The 18,560-nt window shown below is 47.3% G+C and overlaps 3 protein-coding genes across 5 annotated transcripts; 1 reads left to right on the top strand and 2 right to left on the bottom strand.

Annotated features, from left to right (window-relative positions):
* Positions 1–152: 152 nt before the first annotated feature.
* On the bottom strand, positions 153–14,287 carry LOC117894123 (protein ECT2). 3 transcript variants are annotated; one of them, XM_034801007.1, is made up of 11 exons: positions 13,549–14,287; positions 10,063–10,276; positions 5,745–5,880; positions 5,567–5,673; positions 5,261–5,510; positions 3,616–5,076; positions 2,195–2,326; positions 1,768–2,127; positions 644–1,696; positions 430–585; positions 153–364 (listed from the first exon to the last, which is right to left on the bottom strand). In XM_034801007.1, exons 1-11 carry the CDS (start codon positions 13,577–13,579, stop codon positions 233–235), a joined length of 4,032 nt encoding a protein of 1,343 aa, XP_034656898.1. In that variant the 5' UTR covers positions 13,580–14,287; the 3' UTR covers positions 153–232. The 3 variants fall into 3 exon arrangements, with proteins under 3 accessions (XP_034656898.1, XP_034656900.1, XP_034656899.1); XM_034801009.1 differs by lacking the exon at positions 3,616–5,076 and having other exon boundaries at positions 225–364; positions 13,549–14,281; XM_034801008.1 differs by lacking the exons at positions 10,063–10,276; positions 13,549–14,287 and adding an exon at positions 7,002–7,289 and having other exon boundaries at positions 225–364.
* A 591-nt stretch (positions 14,288–14,878) lies between these two features.
* Positions 14,879–16,352, top strand: LOC117894135. Its single transcript, XM_034801030.1, has 2 exons — positions 14,879–16,182; positions 16,243–16,352. The coding sequence occupies exons 1-2, from the start codon at positions 15,140–15,142 to the stop codon at positions 16,271–16,273; spliced, it is 1,074 nt and encodes a 357-aa protein (XP_034656921.1). The 5' UTR covers positions 14,879–15,139; the 3' UTR covers positions 16,274–16,352.
* Positions 16,297–17,762, bottom strand: LOC117894136 (transmembrane protein 43 homolog). Its single transcript, XM_034801031.1, has 3 exons — positions 17,355–17,762; positions 16,704–17,296; positions 16,297–16,626 (listed from the first exon to the last, which is right to left on the bottom strand). Exons 1-3 carry the CDS (start codon positions 17,678–17,680, stop codon positions 16,415–16,417), a joined length of 1,131 nt encoding a protein of 376 aa, XP_034656922.1. The 5' UTR covers positions 17,681–17,762; the 3' UTR covers positions 16,297–16,414.
* Between the last annotated feature and the right edge of the window lie 798 nt (positions 17,763–18,560).

Consider the following 18,560-nt stretch of genomic DNA (forward strand, 5'->3'; position numbering starts at 1 on the left):
GGTCAAAGTCATAATAATATGCGATATTCGATGGTGCGGCGGCAAACGCTTCAACATTTGCCACCTGCTCCTCATCGACAAGCGACAAACTTAACGATACATTTTTTACAATCTACAAAATTAGTTTCTGTTCTGTTTCTGATCTGATCTGATTTGATGTGTTTTCTGTGAGATTACGAATTCGAAGATGCGTTGAGGCATGGAATACAGAAATTGTGAGTCAATCACGACTCTAAATGCGACCCACAACAGCCTTGTTCTTGCGCGTGGGCTGCACAGACATTGGCGGCACCACCAAAGTTTCCGATTGCGTCGATGGCGAACTGCTTCTCATGCTGGAGCAATCATCTTCATCGGCCACTTCCTGTGAAAAGAACAGAAAAGAGAAAACTCTTAGCAAGCGAACACTTTCAGCTTAGCAATACTCACATTAATATTTCTGCAGCTGTTTGCAGCCAAACGCATCTGGGCCAGCTGGGAGGAGGGCGTAAGGGAGTTGGTGCTGCCAAAGGGCGAGGTCATCATGGTGGAAACGGCTCGTTTCAGTTTGTTTGGGGTCTTGTTGAAGGAGAAGGCGCGACCCACCTAAAGAGTGCAACAATCAGTAAATGTTACTTCTGTATCCCGTAGGAGATAAACCCACCTTAAGGCGCGTCTTGGCTGCCAGTTTGAAGGCCTTGCTAAGCGTGCTCACATTCACATCGCTGATGTCCACGTCCAGCTCCTGGGATGATTGGCAGAGAAGCAGCTTGTCCGCATCCGTGCGGCACATGTGGGCGGCAATCTGGTTGCAGAGCTTTTTCATGTAGCTGTGCTTGTCCGTCTCCTCGTCGTTCATGGTGAACGTGTAGAACTTCTCCTTGTCGCCGCGCAGCAGCAGGCCGAAGGCGCGTGGGCTGTCCAAGATGTCAATCACGAAGCGTATCGTGTTCAGGGATATCAGCTTGAGGTGCTTGTGCGTCTTGCCGGTGCTGGGTGACTTGACGGTGTTAAAGGCGCGCGAGCGTCGCTTGCACAGCTCGATGGAATCGGAGAAGAGGTACAGCACGAGGCTGTCCCCCCTCCCGCTCAATGAGTCGGAGAGCTCGTTCACCTCGCACTTGGCGATAAAGCTGCGGTTGGAGCTGACGAGGTGCGCAGGACATCCATCGATATCGTTGAATATATCGAAAATGGCCATGCGCGACTCGGTGCGCCGCTTGTCCTCGTTAATGTGCAGCGTCACCTGCTTGATGGCCTTCAGGGCCTCCTCCAATCTCTCGTGATCCGCATTGCTGTTGGTCGTGTGCTTCAGAATGTCCTTGAGCAGCAGGCTAATGCTGGGCAGCCGCTGCACGGGCCTGATCATCAGGTCCTGCAGGCTCTGTCGGCCGCACTCGGGCTTTGTCTGGTTGATCTTAAGGAAGGCGTGGAAGCGGGGGTACTCGCGGTCGCAGTACTGCAGCTGCTCCTTCATCTGCTCGTAGAAGTTTACATAGGGCGGATATGCTTTGATCAGCTCCTCCTGGTGCCGGATGATGATGTCTCCGATGAGGCAGTCCTCCCGCCAGTTGGCATGCAGATTCCTCAGATGCTCCAGCATGCTCTGGTGCACCTCGTGGATGGGCAGAAAGTTGCCAAACACAGATTTGATTTCGGATTTATTGAGCAGCGGATCATTTGTCTCGGCCAGTTCCTCTAGTTTGTTTTTAAACAGCTACACAAAAGGGGAACAGGTACAGGTTGGCATGGGGATCTATGGGTACCTATTCTATGGGGTGCACATACATTTAAAATGGTATCCAGTATTCCGACATAGTTGGATTCCGTGGTGAAAAAGTCCATAAAGTGGTTGAATCTCATGGATCTCTTTACTGGCGTGCCATCGATGGGCTCCGGTTCGGCGTGGTGCAGCAGCTTGTCGTCGCCGTCCAGCAGTTTATCCGGACTCGTGGTGCAGTCGAATAGGCTGTTGGAGACGGAGAGCAGGCCCGCATCCGACACGGAGGAGCGCCGCTTGCCCGATCCCAGAGGTGTGCCTTCCAGCTGGAGGCGCTGCGATAAACGCTTGCGTTTCCTCTTGTTAAAGCTGACTGGCAGCGAGTCCCGTCGATCCGTATTCGGGGTATTCGTAAGGCTATACAGATACTGCCAGGGAAACAAAACGTTTTTAAGAGGATGGATATAAGATACGGACATAGGGCAAGATACTTACATCTCCAAACAGATAGTCCATCTCATTGGCGTAGCCATTCTGTATGGTGTACCAGAACCAGTCTGATTTCAGGATGTGTGATTGAATGTTCTTGGGATCGGGCTTCGCGACGGTCGTGTGCTCGTCAACCACCTGAACGAACGATTAAATGGATATAATTAATTTCTGGCGATTTATTCCCTCGGTGAGGGAAGCCAACAGGAATGAAAAAAGGAATGCAGACAGAAAAAATGTTTTGTTTTGCTCTGGCTCGAGGCAATTTTTAATTATACGCAAACTCAATCAAGCAGTCAATCTATATACTCGGTAGATATAGATATACATTTGTATATGGATATATGGATGAAGAGGATAGAATAGCAGAGCAGCACAGCGATCCAGCAGGCACAATAAATTTCTGAACTTTAAGAACATTCATCAAATGCAAAAAAGGCCAAACAAAACATTTTTAGTGCACATTTTTCATGGGGCAGGCAACACTTTGAAACGGCAAACGGAATGGCATGGAATGGAAGGAATGGTGCAGAACATAAATGCAAATTGTTTATCCATTGAGAGAGAAAGAGCGAGTGAGGGAGAAAGGGCAGGGAAACATTTGTGCAAATACTCGTACTCTGCCAAATGAAGCAAAAACAAAAATAATAATTCACCTAAATGGAAATGAAATTCTTTTTGGGATCGGACCCCGCAATCGTTATTATTTATCTACTTTTTTGGATGGTGGTGGCATTTTTTAACATTTATTCAAGCTGAACGAGGAATGTGTCTGTCCGTCTGTTGATTTTTCTATACCTCTATCTTTTTTTTTTTTTTTATTTTTTTGTTTTCAAACAAATGTTATTTCAAATATTTATTGTGCCGCTCTTTTGTGTGATTCTGTGCGCTGGCTATGAATGTGGAAAAGGAAATGGAGGTGGAAGTGGTGGGTAGGAGAGTGGAAGGGGGAGAAGCAGTACGAAACACCAAAAGAAACCATAAATAAATTATTTACAGAAATTACAGACACCGCACCCAATTAGATGTTGAGACTTAAGCTATGAACATTCATTAACCATTAAATAACAATTAACAATTTCTTATTTGGGAGTGAGGAATGAAGGGATAGGGTCTTGATGACGAGGGATGAGCAACCGCCGAGAACAGCAACTGAAAAAATGTTCAAAAAATGCTCCAAAAAAAAAACAATAAATGTTGCAAATTAATGGAATGGATGACAGATGGGGAAAAGGTGAAACCTCAACGTTTTAGTTCAAGTAAACTATTTAAATATCAGCATTTTCATTGGGTACAAAATTCTTTGGATCCCTAAGACGTCTTCGTTTCCTTTGCCGTTTCACAGACTTGCTGTATTTGCCCCATGAAAAGTATATATAGATAGACAGATGGGGAAGGTATCCACAAAATACACATATATTATATACCATTTGCATGGGTTCGGGCCTCTGTGCCGACCCTTTGGGCGACTCTTCTTTAATATCTTGAACGGAGCTATGTTCGACAGCAGCAGCAGTCACCGTAGATGACGACGATGATGATGATGTGGGGACGACAGTAGCAGCAGCAGCACATAAAGCGAATGTCGATGTGGTGGAGGTGTCGTTAGTATCCCAACTGGGATGGGAAGGAGGCTGGGGACTGGGGGATGGGGCGTTACTGAGGGCCAGTGAGGACACGACGGAGGAGACGGGGCCGAAGAGGCGCTTGGAAGTTTTCGGAGTGGCAGAGGAACGTGGCCTGGGTGCCTTCGGAGTCTTGAAACCGCTGTCCATTGGCGGCGCTAAACTGGAGCACTCGGGGGTTCCTTCTCGATCGCCATGGCGATCACGATCCTTGTCCCCTCGTCGACTGCTGCTTCTAGTGATGCGGCTGCAGATGTTGCGGAACTTGTCCTTCACGGGCTTCCTGATCGATTCGTTCAGCGTGAGGCTGATGGAGGAGGCCAGCGAGCAAAAGGAGTCGTCGGCCGCCTCGCTGTCCAGGATGGTTGAGACATCCGCTGCCGCAATCGAGCTGCGTCGCGGCCGCAGCACATTTTTCAACGGCTCGGCCACGAAGCTCACGGAGCGACGGAGGGTGCGCGAGATGGATCCAGTGCGGGTCAGTTTGGGTTTCTTGGTGCTCCCCGGCAGGGCGCACGAGTCAACGGACATTAGGGAAATGTTGTCAATGCTGTCGCGCTTACGCTTGAGATCATTCTCAGTGACAGGAGCGCTTGCGTCCGTTCCCTCCACCGCCTCCTCCTCGAACAGATCGTCCGTTTCCATGCCGCACTCATCGATGGCCTTCAGGATGGGGGATACGTTGGGGGTGTGGCTCTGGAGTTTCAGCCCCATTTCCATTTCCATTCCCATTGCCATTGCTTCCGTGTTCGTTTCTGGGGAACTACTGATGGGCGTGGCAGCCGCGAGGCTGATGCGTTGCTTGCTCGTCTTTGGAGTACTGGCCTGGACATCCTCAGAAGCCCCTTGATTATCTTCTTCATCGTCCGATTCCGGCAGCTGTTCCTCGCCAGCCATTTGAACAGGTGCGGTCTCCACAAAGAGTCGCTCATCGAAATGTATATCCTCGTCTTCGTAATCAGCCAGGTTATCGCATTCGTTCTCCTTCTCCTCCAGTGCCTGCGCTTCCACTCCTTCTAATCGTCCTCCTCCACTATCGATCTCCGCCTCTTCCATTGGTTCGCCTTCTTCTGCTGCCCCGCCTGCCCGCGCGCTATCTCGAGATGATGTGGGTGTTTGGGGAGGGCTTGAGCTCCCACCGACACTTGTGGTTTGAGGATCTGGGTTAGTTAGTGAGCCTGAGCATGTGATTTTGCTTGTGATTGGGTTAGTATCAGTGCTAGTGCTAGTGCTTGTAAGTACAACGCCCGTATTGGGCATCACCTGGAAGACAGACACGTGGAGTTTAGGACTAGTTTAAGATTGTGGCCAAAATTTAGGCATTCCAGAGGAAAACAAATGACACTACGCCATGCACTAGAGTACTCAAACATTCTACACTGTGGGAGGGAAGCCTATTCTACGAGAAGGGGTATTGGAAAGGATGGGATTGTATTCATTTACTCACAACATGCGAGCACTCGGGATCCTCCAGGCTGGCGCAGACACCGCCGTTCTCCAGCAGCACATCGACCATGTGCTGGTGCTCTTCGGCGGGAAAGCCAAAGAAGCAGACCTTCTGTCCCTCGAAGGCCTTCAGCCTATGTGTCTTGGTGAAGCTCTCCTGTGTGGCATCGAACTCCAGGGTATCGCGGTCCGCCCAGGCAGCATACACCCAGTCAGGACGAACAACGCTCAAGCGGAAGGTTTTGGCGTACCTAATGAGGGATAATTAATATTCGAAGCTCTAGGGGATTTCCAGGCTGGAACTCACTGATACTTGGCGCCGCCACTGTGACTGCAAATGAGATGCGTTGTCTTCGGGTTCATGTCCCTCTTAATGCAGCCGCCCATGGAGTGGATGTGGTGGACCAATTTGGTCTGCAAGAAGAGAGGGGAATTGATTGGGGGATAGTCCAGCGAGATGTCGAGAGTAAGGGCGATCCACTCACCAGCTCGTCCTTCTGTCGTATGCCCGTGAAGCAAGTGACCACACCGCGCATCGCATAGTTGTAAATGGGCCGCGAGTTGTGGCCCAGCGTCTGTTTCATCTCTGCCGCGTACTTCAAAGCTGGCGGACCCAGAATGCTGCAGAAGATACAGATATAGAAGCAGATACAGATACAGATACAGATACAGGAGGGGGTTCCGAGAGACAATTAAAATTAAATATTTATGTGGCACACTTTTGAGTTATGCAAGGCGATCGATGTGCTTGAGCTTGTGGATGTGGCGGGGCTTTTATGACTGCAATGTGACCTTGCAGCAGCCGTGATTCAATTGCGAATCGGTTGGGTATCGGTTATTACCGATAGCGAAGATCGATCAGGCGGTCCCTTTGGCGGCAACCCCAGAGGCACAACTGACGCGAGAAATTGATTTCAATTTGTGTGCGGCAAGTGAACGATATATTGAACTTTGACTCGGATGATGGATCCCCACACCTATCACAACACCACTGCTCTCCTCCCTTTAGCTTCTTCTGTTGTTTATCCCCCAACGGACATCGACTGGCAGCTGGAGTCCTCCGCAAATGCAGCCGCAGCCTGTCCTCCGATTCCCTTCATCTGGCAGAAGCCGGAAGTTTTGATAAACAAATCAATTGGAATGGAATCATCGAGCGGAAGTACAGTCGCAGCCTGCAGCCGCCACTCGAGCATTGTTCCCATCTCGTTCCCATTTGTGGGCGTAAGAGGCGAACGAGGCGTATGATGCATTATGTGTGATGTGGCGTTTATTTATGATACATTTTGAAGCATGCTCCTCTCCGCCATGAGGAGCATTTAATTTACGATTATATCCCTCTCTTATTCCCCATCAGGGCGTGTAATTATGACCGGAATTGCAAAAACAATTTGCGGTACACCCGAAAATTGAGTAACGCCAGAGGGGAAATTTCTCTCACAATTTATTTGTGTAAAATACTCTTTGAAAGCTTCCAGTTGGGGTTCCTCAGAGAACCCATTCCCTTTCGATCCACTGAGGATTGTTTCACCTTGATGTGTGTAATGAAGGAAAGCGTTTCCCTTGCAAAGACATTTTTACTTGATCTTTCACTTTCTTGGATTTGTCTCGTGTTGCACTTCCTGTTGACTTTCACTCATCTGATTTCCCGCACTGCCATCAGCCATCAGCACTCCGCATATCATCTTGCATTCACATTTACACTTTTCCACACCCACGGCCACATTTTCACAGCATTTCCTTACCAACAAAGGAAGATTTCCATATGCACAAATATTTGTCACTGCCAAACGAACGAATCTATGTATCCACGGGGATCTGTTGTCTGTTGTCACTTGTTCTTGTATCTCTGATTCAGCCCGGGAATGTGTGTATAGGTCGTGGCATTCAGTGCGGCTCTCTGTCCCACAAGAGCTCCAAAACGATTCTTTCCGTAACCGAGCAGAACAACTAAACAAACACAACTGCTACAACGACTGGCTCTCGTTGCTGGGGAAAAATGATTGAATAAACGATGGGGACGATGGAGACAGCAGCAGCAGCGGCAGAGGAGCGTGAGCGTGTGGAAAGTGGAAATAGAAAATGCCTGGTCCACCCTACCCTCTCCCTCTCCTCCTACTTTTGCTGTTGCTGTTTTTGCCACTTAATGTGAGAAACATTCTAAAAAGCGGAAGATCTCTCAGAGAGGGAGAGGCAGAGAGAGAGGTGACAATTCCACAAAGAAAGCTAAAGCCAAAGCAGTTCGAATCTCCCAAAGAGAGTCCCCGAGAGAGGAGCGGAGACAAACAAATATTTCACAACATTCCAAAGAACAATTAAATATTTTTCGAAAGTTGACTCAAGGAAAACCCAGGAAAATGCTCTTCTGCTTAGTCAAAGCATAAAAATGCGCATCGCACGCGCCAACAATGGAGGGCCTCCGCCTTCGTATCGCAACGGATTGGCCTCCACAATGCAGGAGGCGGAGGGGCAGAAGGATGAAGAGGGGCCCAGTTCTAGGGGGCAGTGTGATGGATGTGGCAAAGGGGCACTCTCCATTGTAAAGTGCGCCGATCTTTGGCGGCTGCTGCGACCCTCCGAGGGGCACTCGAACTTTGCGAGGGTCAAAACTATTGAGCAGTCAATGACATGTCGTTCGCGGACCCGTCCCCATTCTGCGTTCTGCCTCAATTAATCTGCCATATACATATATCGGAACTTATAAATTATACATACAATCTTATTTCTCGGTTCGTTGTAGGCACACACAACTCATTTCATATAAAATGAGTTAATAAAACTGTATACATTTTATTTTCCTCATTTTCTTGGTTTCCTTTGCTTTTTTGCTATTTGTTATATGTATATACAGATGGTTTTTTTGTTGGTGTATGGCAGGAATTTCCGTTGGTGCTTTCAACACTCTCTACTCTCTATACGATTTGACATCGTTCGTTCGCATTCTTATAGAATCTTGGCGCCAAGAGATTGCTGCAATGCCACCTCCGCCTCCTTCTACTCTGACGAGAGCTTCCCTCACTCCTCCCTCCCAGGAGCAGAAACAAATAGATAAATAATAAATAGATAAATAAAAAACAAGAGACGATTCATTTTCGATTTCTGTAGAAATACGCACAGCTTTTCATCTGAAATTGTCACTTATTTACATATATTTTCAAGTTAATGTTTATATTCGCTGCCAAAATAGGCAACGACTTCCCCCGTTTCCCAAACGAATGAATGGATCATCGAAATGGGGGATTTGCCAGCGAATTCCTCAATGATTCAGATTCCACTGGTAAACACAATTAACAAGATCTCTCTCTCTCTCTCTCTATCCCTCTCTACATCTTGTGTGGCATCATTTTGGGCGGAGGTTAAGTGGCCGTTAAGTGCTTTTCTGGGTTTTTCGCAGTTTTCCTGGGAATTCCTCACTGCTCGATTTCTCCTTCCCCCAATCTTTTTATCAAAATTGTGCAACGACTATAAAGACCTCTCTGCTCTTTAAGGTTCTGTGTACAATTGTCTATTCTAATGACAAAATCAAACTAAATGAAGTAAATAAATATTTATGAAAAGAATAAGCAACTTTCTTGAAAACAAATATTCTACGTTGTTTTGACGGTTGTTTCCATTCCACTTGTTAAACAGAATTTAATTCCAGCAAGAAATATCCATGTTTTCCTCTAAATTAGTATCAACAAGAAAATAACACTTGTAGAATTTTGGGACGTGCCATAAAAAAAAAATTCGAATGAGAACATGAGAACATGAGAACATGAGAACATGAGAAACAGAAACATAATTAGCAAAGAGCTAAAAGAAAACAACCGAAAAACCGAACAAAGAAAATCAAATGTAGAATATTAATTGCAAATAACAAAACGAACGGAACGGCGAAACATGAATGAAAGTCTCTGAAATAAATAATAATTCTTAATGGGGGGAACGAGCGCTTCTTCCGCTTCTGCAGATTTCCCTTACGTAGTGCAAGTGTTGAGAACATGAAAAGGAAAAACAGACGCCCACCCACCCAAGAACATCTCATCTTCCTGTGCCACCCAATCCCCTCTCTCTATGTCTCTGTCTAAGCCATAACAATTTCCACGCATTTGGTGACCTCCAAACAGAAATGCTCGTTAATAATTGTTGAACCAGAGCTAAGAAATCACCAAAAGTTATGTTTAATCACTAATGAGGGACAGAGAGCATTGCTGGAAGGCGGCAAGAGAGGGTGCAGTGCAGGGAGAGGTATTCCACTATTACTACGCAGCAGGCAAATTAATCAAGCGTGCAAAAGAAACGAAAAGAACAGAGCCCACATACGATACGCAGAGCTACAGAAAAAGAACCACAAATTCGCGCAAGTTTCAAATTTGACAATTTGTTGAAATTGAACGACCCAAAGTCGACGAACGGATACTCTTCTATTCTCAACTATTCCCAGAATGATGGAGGAGCACCCTTGGAATGTGAGTAATAGAGAGAACGAAAGTGAGTTTTTATAGGGTATGCATACGGTAAACGGAGGGTGGACGTACTGCTTCATAACTGCGGAGTATGTCGCATTGACGCGCTGTCAATAGTGGGACAGGTGAAAGAGCAGCAGAGCAGAGCATAGCAGAGCTGCACGCGTGTGTCTCGATTTCAAATTCAATTTGTTGCCGCCGCTGCTGATGAGGCGGTGGACGATGGTTATGGAACTGTTTTGGGAGCACATGTGACAGATTTGTGTCTAATTTAAGCAGTACTCTGACTCTTGCTCTTGCCATTCTCAGGGGCTAATAATAGCAGCACACTCACTCACTAGTCACTACTAGTACTCACCATTCCTTTTGCTTGTGCAGCGCCTGAAAGCTGTCGCCCTCAAAGTCCTCCATTACGTAGAATGTCCGCCACTCTTTGTCGTCAGCGATGTCCTGACCCGTGTCGGATGTTATAACGGGCAGGCCGAAGCTTTCGGCTGCCAGCAGCGTGCCCGCATCCTGGCCTGCATTGCCCACCAGGCAGATCCGTGTGGGCAGTGTGGTAATGGTCATCTCTGTGGTGGGAAAAAGAAACAGATCAGAATGGAGAACTGTATAAATCAAACAAATCTATACATGGGCATGGGGTCTGCTCGATGATACCCTATAGCTGAATGTTGGTACTTTCAGCATGTGTAATACCAAAAGAATCTGTCTTATCTATTCCATCCCTCAACAACCGATACAGATACTATCTGTTACAGGATAGCTCACATCTTGTTTCCACAATTCTTCAATGTATTTCATTCCCATATCAAGCTCTAACTCGGAACTAATCCACACTTTGGCAAATATTGTTTACAGGGCAATGGGAAAAGTTTTTGTTGTGATTTATTGCAAATTTGTGGATTTGTTTGTTTATGCAATTGAGTGTGCGAGACAGAGGCAGACAATGAGAGAGAGGGAGGGAGCTGGCAATTGTGCAAAATTGAACAAACAAAATAAAGAGGAGAATCATAATAGAATAGAATAGAATAGAATAGAGCAGCTATAACTAACACACATATAATCCACACACATGGCAGGCTGAGGAGAGGAGAAGAGGAGGAGAATGGCAATGTGGGCTGTGTCGTGGCACAGCGGACAAGTAGAATCCTCAGCAATGGGCTGTCGATCATTAGGAACGGAACCACAAATTGTGAGCTGTTGACATCAATTTTAATTGTGCCGAAGAACGCAGCGAGACAGGCAAGAAGAGGCAGGAGCAGGGACAGGAGGTAACTGCAAGGGGCATGGCCTTTAGCTCAGCCACCCACATGGGGGCAGGCAGGGAAAAGCCACAGGCACAGGCACCCACCCACCCAGAAAACCAAAAGTATAAGAGCACGATGGGGTACGATGGGGGCTCTAGAAAATGTTTTCAAGTGCAAATCATTTACCCCCAATCGACATGGGCGAGGAAAGGAAAGAGAGAGAGAGGGGGGAGGCAGAGACGAGAGAAATGCGGCAGCTTTTGTGGCATTAATTTTATCCAGAATTGTGCAGCTGTAACCGATGCCAATTGCATCTGCATCTGCATTTCTATCTGTATCTGTGCCCTGGCGAGACATTCGCCACTTGTGCAATTGAGGCAAAGTCCAGGAATTGTGCAGAAGATCCCCAATCAAACGCAAAGACGATGGGAGGGGCACGAGGAGAATATCTCTTGTGTTGTTGATGTCGTTCTCCTACGTATCGGCGGAATATCCAGATGGATAATTCCAGCAACGCATTCCCGAAAACAACAAACAGATGCACCTAATGGAGGTCGGGTATTTATGGACTATCAAAATTCTTTAAAGGCTTGGAATATCTTAAATCTGGACAGATATAACTAACGAATGTCGAATCATATAATACGTATAACTTAAATATTGAGGTTGAGTTCTTCATCAGAGGAATCTGTTCGGGGACTGCCAGATTCGTTGGGAATTCCGGGAAAATAGTGCAATGGTCACAGAAACTGAATAGTGGAAGGAGGCTGGGGAACTGTCACAACAATTAAGAACAATTTTTAGCATCGTTTTATACGCTTTGATTGCTAATGGTTTTTAAACACATGATGCACCCTGAATTTATTAATAACGATCATGAATTCGATGAATTGCAACCGCCAAACGTTCATAGTTACACTGCAAATTTCCATGGAAATAGTCCTACATCTTGGAGAATATTATTTTTTTGTGCGATTCTTGGGTAAACTCTGAACCCTGCTTAAACTCTGACCCTCACTGATCCCACAGTCAACTCAGACCCTGTCCCTGGTAGAGGGTTACACCCTCGTTTGTATGTACCTGTAAAATCCTCGTACACCTGACAGAGGGCCGCCTGCCGGAGCTTTATCTGCTTGATGTGCTCCTGCTCGCCATATGTGAAGTAAGAGGCAGCCTGTCGCTGGACCGTAACTAATTTCTTGCTGTTGCTTTTGCTGTTGCTGTTGCAGTATGTGCTGTGGCAGCCGAAGGAGAGCCGCGTAACGGGCAAGTGCAACATGTTGCTTCTTCCAAACCAGATCCTCAGGGATCAAGCACCGAACTGTAACTAAAGTCGAGGTAGAATCGTGAGACCTCCTCGTGCAAACTGTTTCGCAAAGCCACAGGTGTTTTTGTACACCAAGAAAGGGAAGGCACAGCAATGGTGGAATGTGTCATGCATAAACGGCCCTCACAGGTGGTGGTGTGGCAGGATTCTCGCTTGCGATGGGAACCATTTTTCGCCATTCGGGAATTTCCTCGTCCGTTCTGGCTGAGCGGATTTTGTTGTTGTTCGTTTGTTCCGATCTCTTTGGCTGCCTGCCAGAAACTTGATGAAAAACTAATTGAGTGGCATTTGAAAAACGAAAAGCCGAGTGAAGAGGGCGGCGGATTGTGCGCGGCCTGGCCTGTTTAGTTCTTAGTCTTCTGTCAAACAACCGAAACAGAAAGAGACTCATCAAAGAAAGATCTTGTAATAAATTTACGTGTCCCGAAGAGGAGATGAAGCCTTGACGTAGATCAGAGCAGAGAACCTAGAGACAGACGGCAGGCAGAGCAGACCTTCGAGCCATGTAAAACTGCCATTAACATTGAGGCAGACGACACGAACGACCCCTCTCCACTGAATATCGGCATGTGCGCCTCTTTTAAACATGTGTAATAGGTAGGAGACAGAGCGGAGGGCTGGAAACTCAAAGGGCAGTCACTGAGGCGAGCAAGCGCAACTGCACTCCTCGCACACGCACTCGAAAACAGGAAGATATCCTCTACCTGAGGGCAGTAGCGAAGGCCAGTGGTGTCTGGCTTGAAACAAGCCATTCTGATAAGTTGGTGAGCCAAAGGGAATTCGTGCTAGAGCTGTGCGAAAAAGGCTAGACGGCCAGCACCGATAACAGGAACTGTCGCTATTTCGTTGCTGCTTCTTTATCCCTGGTTTCGTTACCAACGGTACAGTGCCGGCGGATAGTGAGGGGCGTACAGAATTTTGCACACACAAGAATTCTTTTTATGCGATAAATATTTTCTACACAGAAATAAATTCAGAAAATAAAAGCTTAAAATTCCCTGACGCGCTGCCATGGCTATTCTTTTTTTTTTGTCAGTGAGTATGTACTTGTACATACAGACAAATGTGTGTATGGATATGTTGTTTATTTTCTGCCAGCGACATTTTTTATGAGGATCTTTTGGCCCCGACTGTGGTTTCACACACCCCTCTGACTCCGCTACTCGGTGACATTGAAAATGAAATATGCGTTTTGTTGTGGGCTGGGGCGTGGTGTGGGGGAGGGAAAGGAGGGGCTGGTTGGCCCTCGCTCCCTCTCAATACTCACCGCATTTCGATTGTTCTTCAATAGTTTCCATTTCGATAAAGCCACTCTTACTCTCGCACACGAAAACGGGACACAGTCAAAATCCGCGTGAAACCAAACAAACGCACAAATTCGGAATTTTCTAAGCGTCAATATTGTGAACTAGTGAAACCTTATCCATTCATGCATTTTTCACAGTCGCCCAATGCCAGGGCATCGTTTTGTTTAATATATTTCTTGTCAATTGCTCAATTAAAAAGCGGCGCGCAAAAGAGCAAAAAAGTGCGCGTACACACAAATACACATACAAACACAAACTGGGGAACAGGCACAGGAGTGAACAGCCGGCGACACTAACAGAGACAGGCGGGCATAGTGTGATGTGAAATTATTCACAAGCTTGTAGACCGGAATTTGTTCAAATTATTGCAACAACTAAAAGATAAACCATGTAAGTGGCTTGCACTCTCACAGGTTACGCGCCACGGCTGCGCGTCGAAATTAAGAATCAAAATTCAACGGCCAAGCACGTCCGGTTGTGTTCGTCTCGCTCGCACTTTTTATGCCCAGCTGTGCCTTGCGGTGAATGTGTATCTTTCGATTACTGATATAATCCAGAGACATGCGTTCATTTACGTAGCATCCGCGCAAAAAATTAGTTCACAATTTTCACTATAGCTAGCCTAGGCAACCGATTTACTTAGTTTGGGTTTTTGCCGATTTTGCGAATGCTTTGAAAACTAGGGTCAGTGTGACCGCGCATCTATCGATCAAATATACCGCCTGACCCTCATAAATACACCGATATAACCTTTCATTTTCAAAATACACAGTAAATATACCGCATATCCTAAAACATTTTTCTCGATTAGTTATTCTGCTTAATATTACCAGCTAGTTGGGATTCTCAGCGCTAAAACTCTAATTTTATCTAATTGATGAATCAATTCTGCATAAGATTGACCAGTTTTCATGACTATCTTTGACTAGCTTATTTACTAAAAAAGGATCTGAGTGAAAATATCAACCAACAAAAATAGCACAAAATGGGTATGAAATAAAGACACTGCGATGAAAATTCCCATGTTGTGAGAGAGAATGATCCCGCAGAAGGGAGAGAAAACTCCTTTCGGAAAAGAGAGGAATGTCACGAGGGACATTTTAAAAACATGCGGATGATAGTTTCGATACCCTATGCTCATGAATATACAATACAAATGGAATTTAATAGACGTATTAAATGTACCATTATATACCGATACAATCAAGTTAAACCGCGAAAATATATCGATAGGGCAACAAACCAAACTCATTACATCTGGCAGCTCAATCAAATATCGCGGTTCCTGAACAGCGCTGCCACCCCGCGGACAACTTGTTGCTGTGACGTCACAACTAGACACGGACACACCAACACACGCATGAATTTGGTCAATATGGCAAACAATCTGTCAAACCCACAATTACAACAACAACCGCGCATTGACAGTTCGTCAATAGGTCCATACATAATCCGTACTCCCGAATTTTCTCGGCCCTGGCGAGGAAAGTGGCCCGAAAAGTGGCACTGAAAACGCTAACCAAACAAAAACAAAAAGCCCAGCCCTACTAAATGCTCCCCCAACCGCCGCCGCCGCACACCTTCAAGGTAATGTCCGGGCCCGACGAGTGCCGCCATTACCTGCGGGCGTTTATCCACACATATCGCGACCTGCCCGTGCTCTGGGACACCTCGATGCGGGACTACACTAATCGGGAGAAGCGGGCGAAGGCGTACCTGCGGCTGGTGCCCATCTATCATTACCTCAAGCGTGACGCGACTGTCGAGGATGTGAAGAAGAAGATCAACACGCTGCGGACCAACTACCGTAAGGAGCTGAAGGTGATGGAGAGTGCTGTGCGGTCTGGCACTCATCACAGTCCCCGCTGCTGGACCTTCCAGGAGCTGGACTTCCTGCGCAACTCGGAGAAGTTCTTGGCCGTCAACCCGTTCTTCAAGAACGAACCATCCTTCCTCTTCAGTGAGAACAGCAGCTGCTCGACGGCCTTCATCGACCAGCACGGCAATCCCCAGCAGCATTATCCGACGCCGCGTGGATCGGTCGGACAAACCCCAAACATAAACATTTCTGAAATGTTCCACAAATCGTTTGGGCATGCCCAGCGTGTGGACAGCCTCCCGACGCCGTCGCAGCCTTCGCACTCCGACTACGGGCCAACTAAGAGGGCCCGACAGACGCCTCCGCTGAACAACGGCCCTGGAGGCGGATCTGCCAGTGCGAACAACAGCCACAACGCGGACGAGCTGCTCAACATTGCTTGCGAGTATTTGGCCGGGACCTATCCCGAGGAGGAGTCGATAGCCCGCACATGGACGCACAAGCTGCGGCGTCTACCCCGCGAGCAGCGGCTCTTGGCCGAACGCTTCATCAACGAGATTCTGTTCGAGGCCGAGTCCAACAATCTCCACCGAGGCTCCCTCCAGATCAACAATAGCTTCGAGCCGTACGTCCGCTACGACGAGGCTTCCGCGGGGCAGGAGGATCAGGACAAGTCGCAGAGCCCCAGTGTCCACACGTCCACAGAGTCCAAGGCGATTGTCGCAGCAGAAGCAGCGGCAGTCGATGCTGCTGCAGAAGCATCTGCCGGCAGCGGGCACCCCGTACTGGGGCGGCCAGAGCCAGAGAACAGCGGACTCCCGCTGTTGGATGAGCCAGGAGCCACGGTGGAGATTAGAGAGTTCTAGGGCGCACGGAGCACCGATTAGCCTTAAGTGTTATTAAGTTTTTATTTTCTGATCGGACGTAAAACGTAAAACGAGGAATAAATAAACCTGTAAATAAGTAGCCGAAGGAACGAAGGAACAATGCGGAAATCGGATATGGAGTCAATCCAGGCGATGGTAGTCCACCAGGCTGCGGGTGAACCAGAGGTAGGGCGAGGCACCGGCCAGGAAGAGGCAGGCTCCGATGAGAGGTCGATGCAGGATCCAGGCCACGGACGCATTGATGAGCGCCAGCGAGAAGGCAATGATAAAGTTTCCGGTCATTGGGAACTGCGGGTCGGGCGCCAGGCAGATGAGGAGCGGAATACGCAGAACTGAAATGGCACGGGATGCACAAGGAAGATGAAGAGAGGACATGAAAGGAATTGTTTCAAGTTGTGCCAAGACTCACACAGCAACCGGAGGATCTTGGAGTTGCAGCTGACGCCAAAGAAGATGAGCAGCCAGCCAATGAAGCGCCACCACCAGGTGTGCAGCACCTGGGAGCGAGACTCGAGCTTGAACACCTCGTGTACAGTCAAGGCGCCCGGATATACCAGCAGCACACGCACGCCGCGAGAGGTGACGTAGGGAACCAGCTTGTTGGCCTCCATCTTGCCCACCACACTGTACGTCTCCCCCTCCATGGCCGCGAAGCTGAAGAGGATACGCAGATCGCCCACCACCGGATTGAACACGTCGTTGGTGTGATAGTAGAGACCCAGATGGAGCTTGATGCTGCTGTCCTCTGGCCGAATGTCCGACGTCAACTCCTGGTACTCCTGGAACTTGTTCTTCAGCTCTGACCCGAGCTCATATCTGCCAATGTACACGGCGTCGGCCACCTGCACGTTGCTCTCGATGGGGAAGTGTGTGGGGTTCGTGTGGCCGTGGCGATTGTAGAAGTTTCGCGAGTCTACGATCTTGTCCCGCCACTCCCTGGTGTAGTAGTAGGTGCGCGAATCAGACTGCTCCGTTCCCACACTCTCGCCATAGTTGTGCTCGCTGCGTGAGGGGGTTGATTTAGTCACTGGAATGCCGTTTGGAAGGTTTGGTAACTCACATCGACTCCTCCACCCACTGATACATTTGCACGCGCCTCCGCAACTTGACGGCCATCAGCTGGATGTTGTAGTCGGGCTCAGTGAGGGGTTCACCCACCAGAATAGGCCCCGAGATGTGCACAATGCGGCCGTCGAAATTCTGGTCCTGCTCCTCCTCCGTGAATTGGATGGAGTAGATGTCATCGTACGCCTCATCCAGAGCCATCATTGTGTGAACCGCACGGCCCTCATTCCAATAGAGGACGACGGTGCCTGCGACGAACAGGATTAGTCCGAAGATGGAGATGAGCCAGTGTGAGCGAAAGGTCTCGTTCAAGGTGGCCATCAAAATCCATGTGGGGGTTTGTGTAAGGTTTAGGATCGTAAATAATACTTAGATTTCCATTAAACAGCTGACCAGTGCGACCGCGGAATTATCGATCAAATATACAGACAGACCCTCGGAAATATACCCTTGCATTTTCAAAATATACTGTAAATATAAATAAATACTCACTTTTCGCAGCATATTGCTGACCCATACAAATAATGTTGCCAACGGTAAAATACATAAAAGGAGTTTAATAGACGGATGAAATACATTAAATCAAATCCTTAAATAGTATATAATATACCTTAAGTGTTCACGATACAAACAAAAAGTCTTGTAGTAGAGATAGCAAAGAATCGATAGCTGTAAACATCGATACCATAGATTGTAGGGTGAGAGACCAAGTAACAGAGCAGAGCGAACTGAGGTGAGGTCCCACAATCGCTGCCAACATGTTTGCCCTGGTACCAGAATGGTTGCCTGCATGTTCGACATATGGTACCAGGTCCAACACGTTGGCAGCGACTTTGGGACATAGGGAACAAAATGGAAAGGACGAGCGAATGACGGCAAATATAATTAAATTTTATTTATTTACTATTTTCTGAATCGCATCGAGTCGAGCCAAGCCAAGCCAATGCGCACCTTGAAATACTAAAAACGTTCCATAAAAACATAAATATCACTTTCCTCGCGCTTTTGTAAACCTTTGGAAAACATAAAAAACTGTGTAATTAATTAATCTAATGTTTTTTTGGTATTGGGGAAAAGCAAGCATTTTGGTCTGGTTTTCGTTTTATTGTTAAACATAGGCCTCTTACAAACAAATGAATAACAATCAAAATTAGGGCTTGAAACGTTTCAACTAAAGATTAAAATTATTTAACAAAATAAC

This window comes from Drosophila subobscura, chromosome J, assembly GCF_008121235.1.
Source record: "Drosophila subobscura isolate 14011-0131.10 chromosome J, UCBerk_Dsub_1.0, whole genome shotgun sequence".
Lineage (NCBI taxonomy): Eukaryota > Metazoa > Arthropoda > Insecta > Diptera > Drosophilidae > Drosophila > Drosophila subobscura.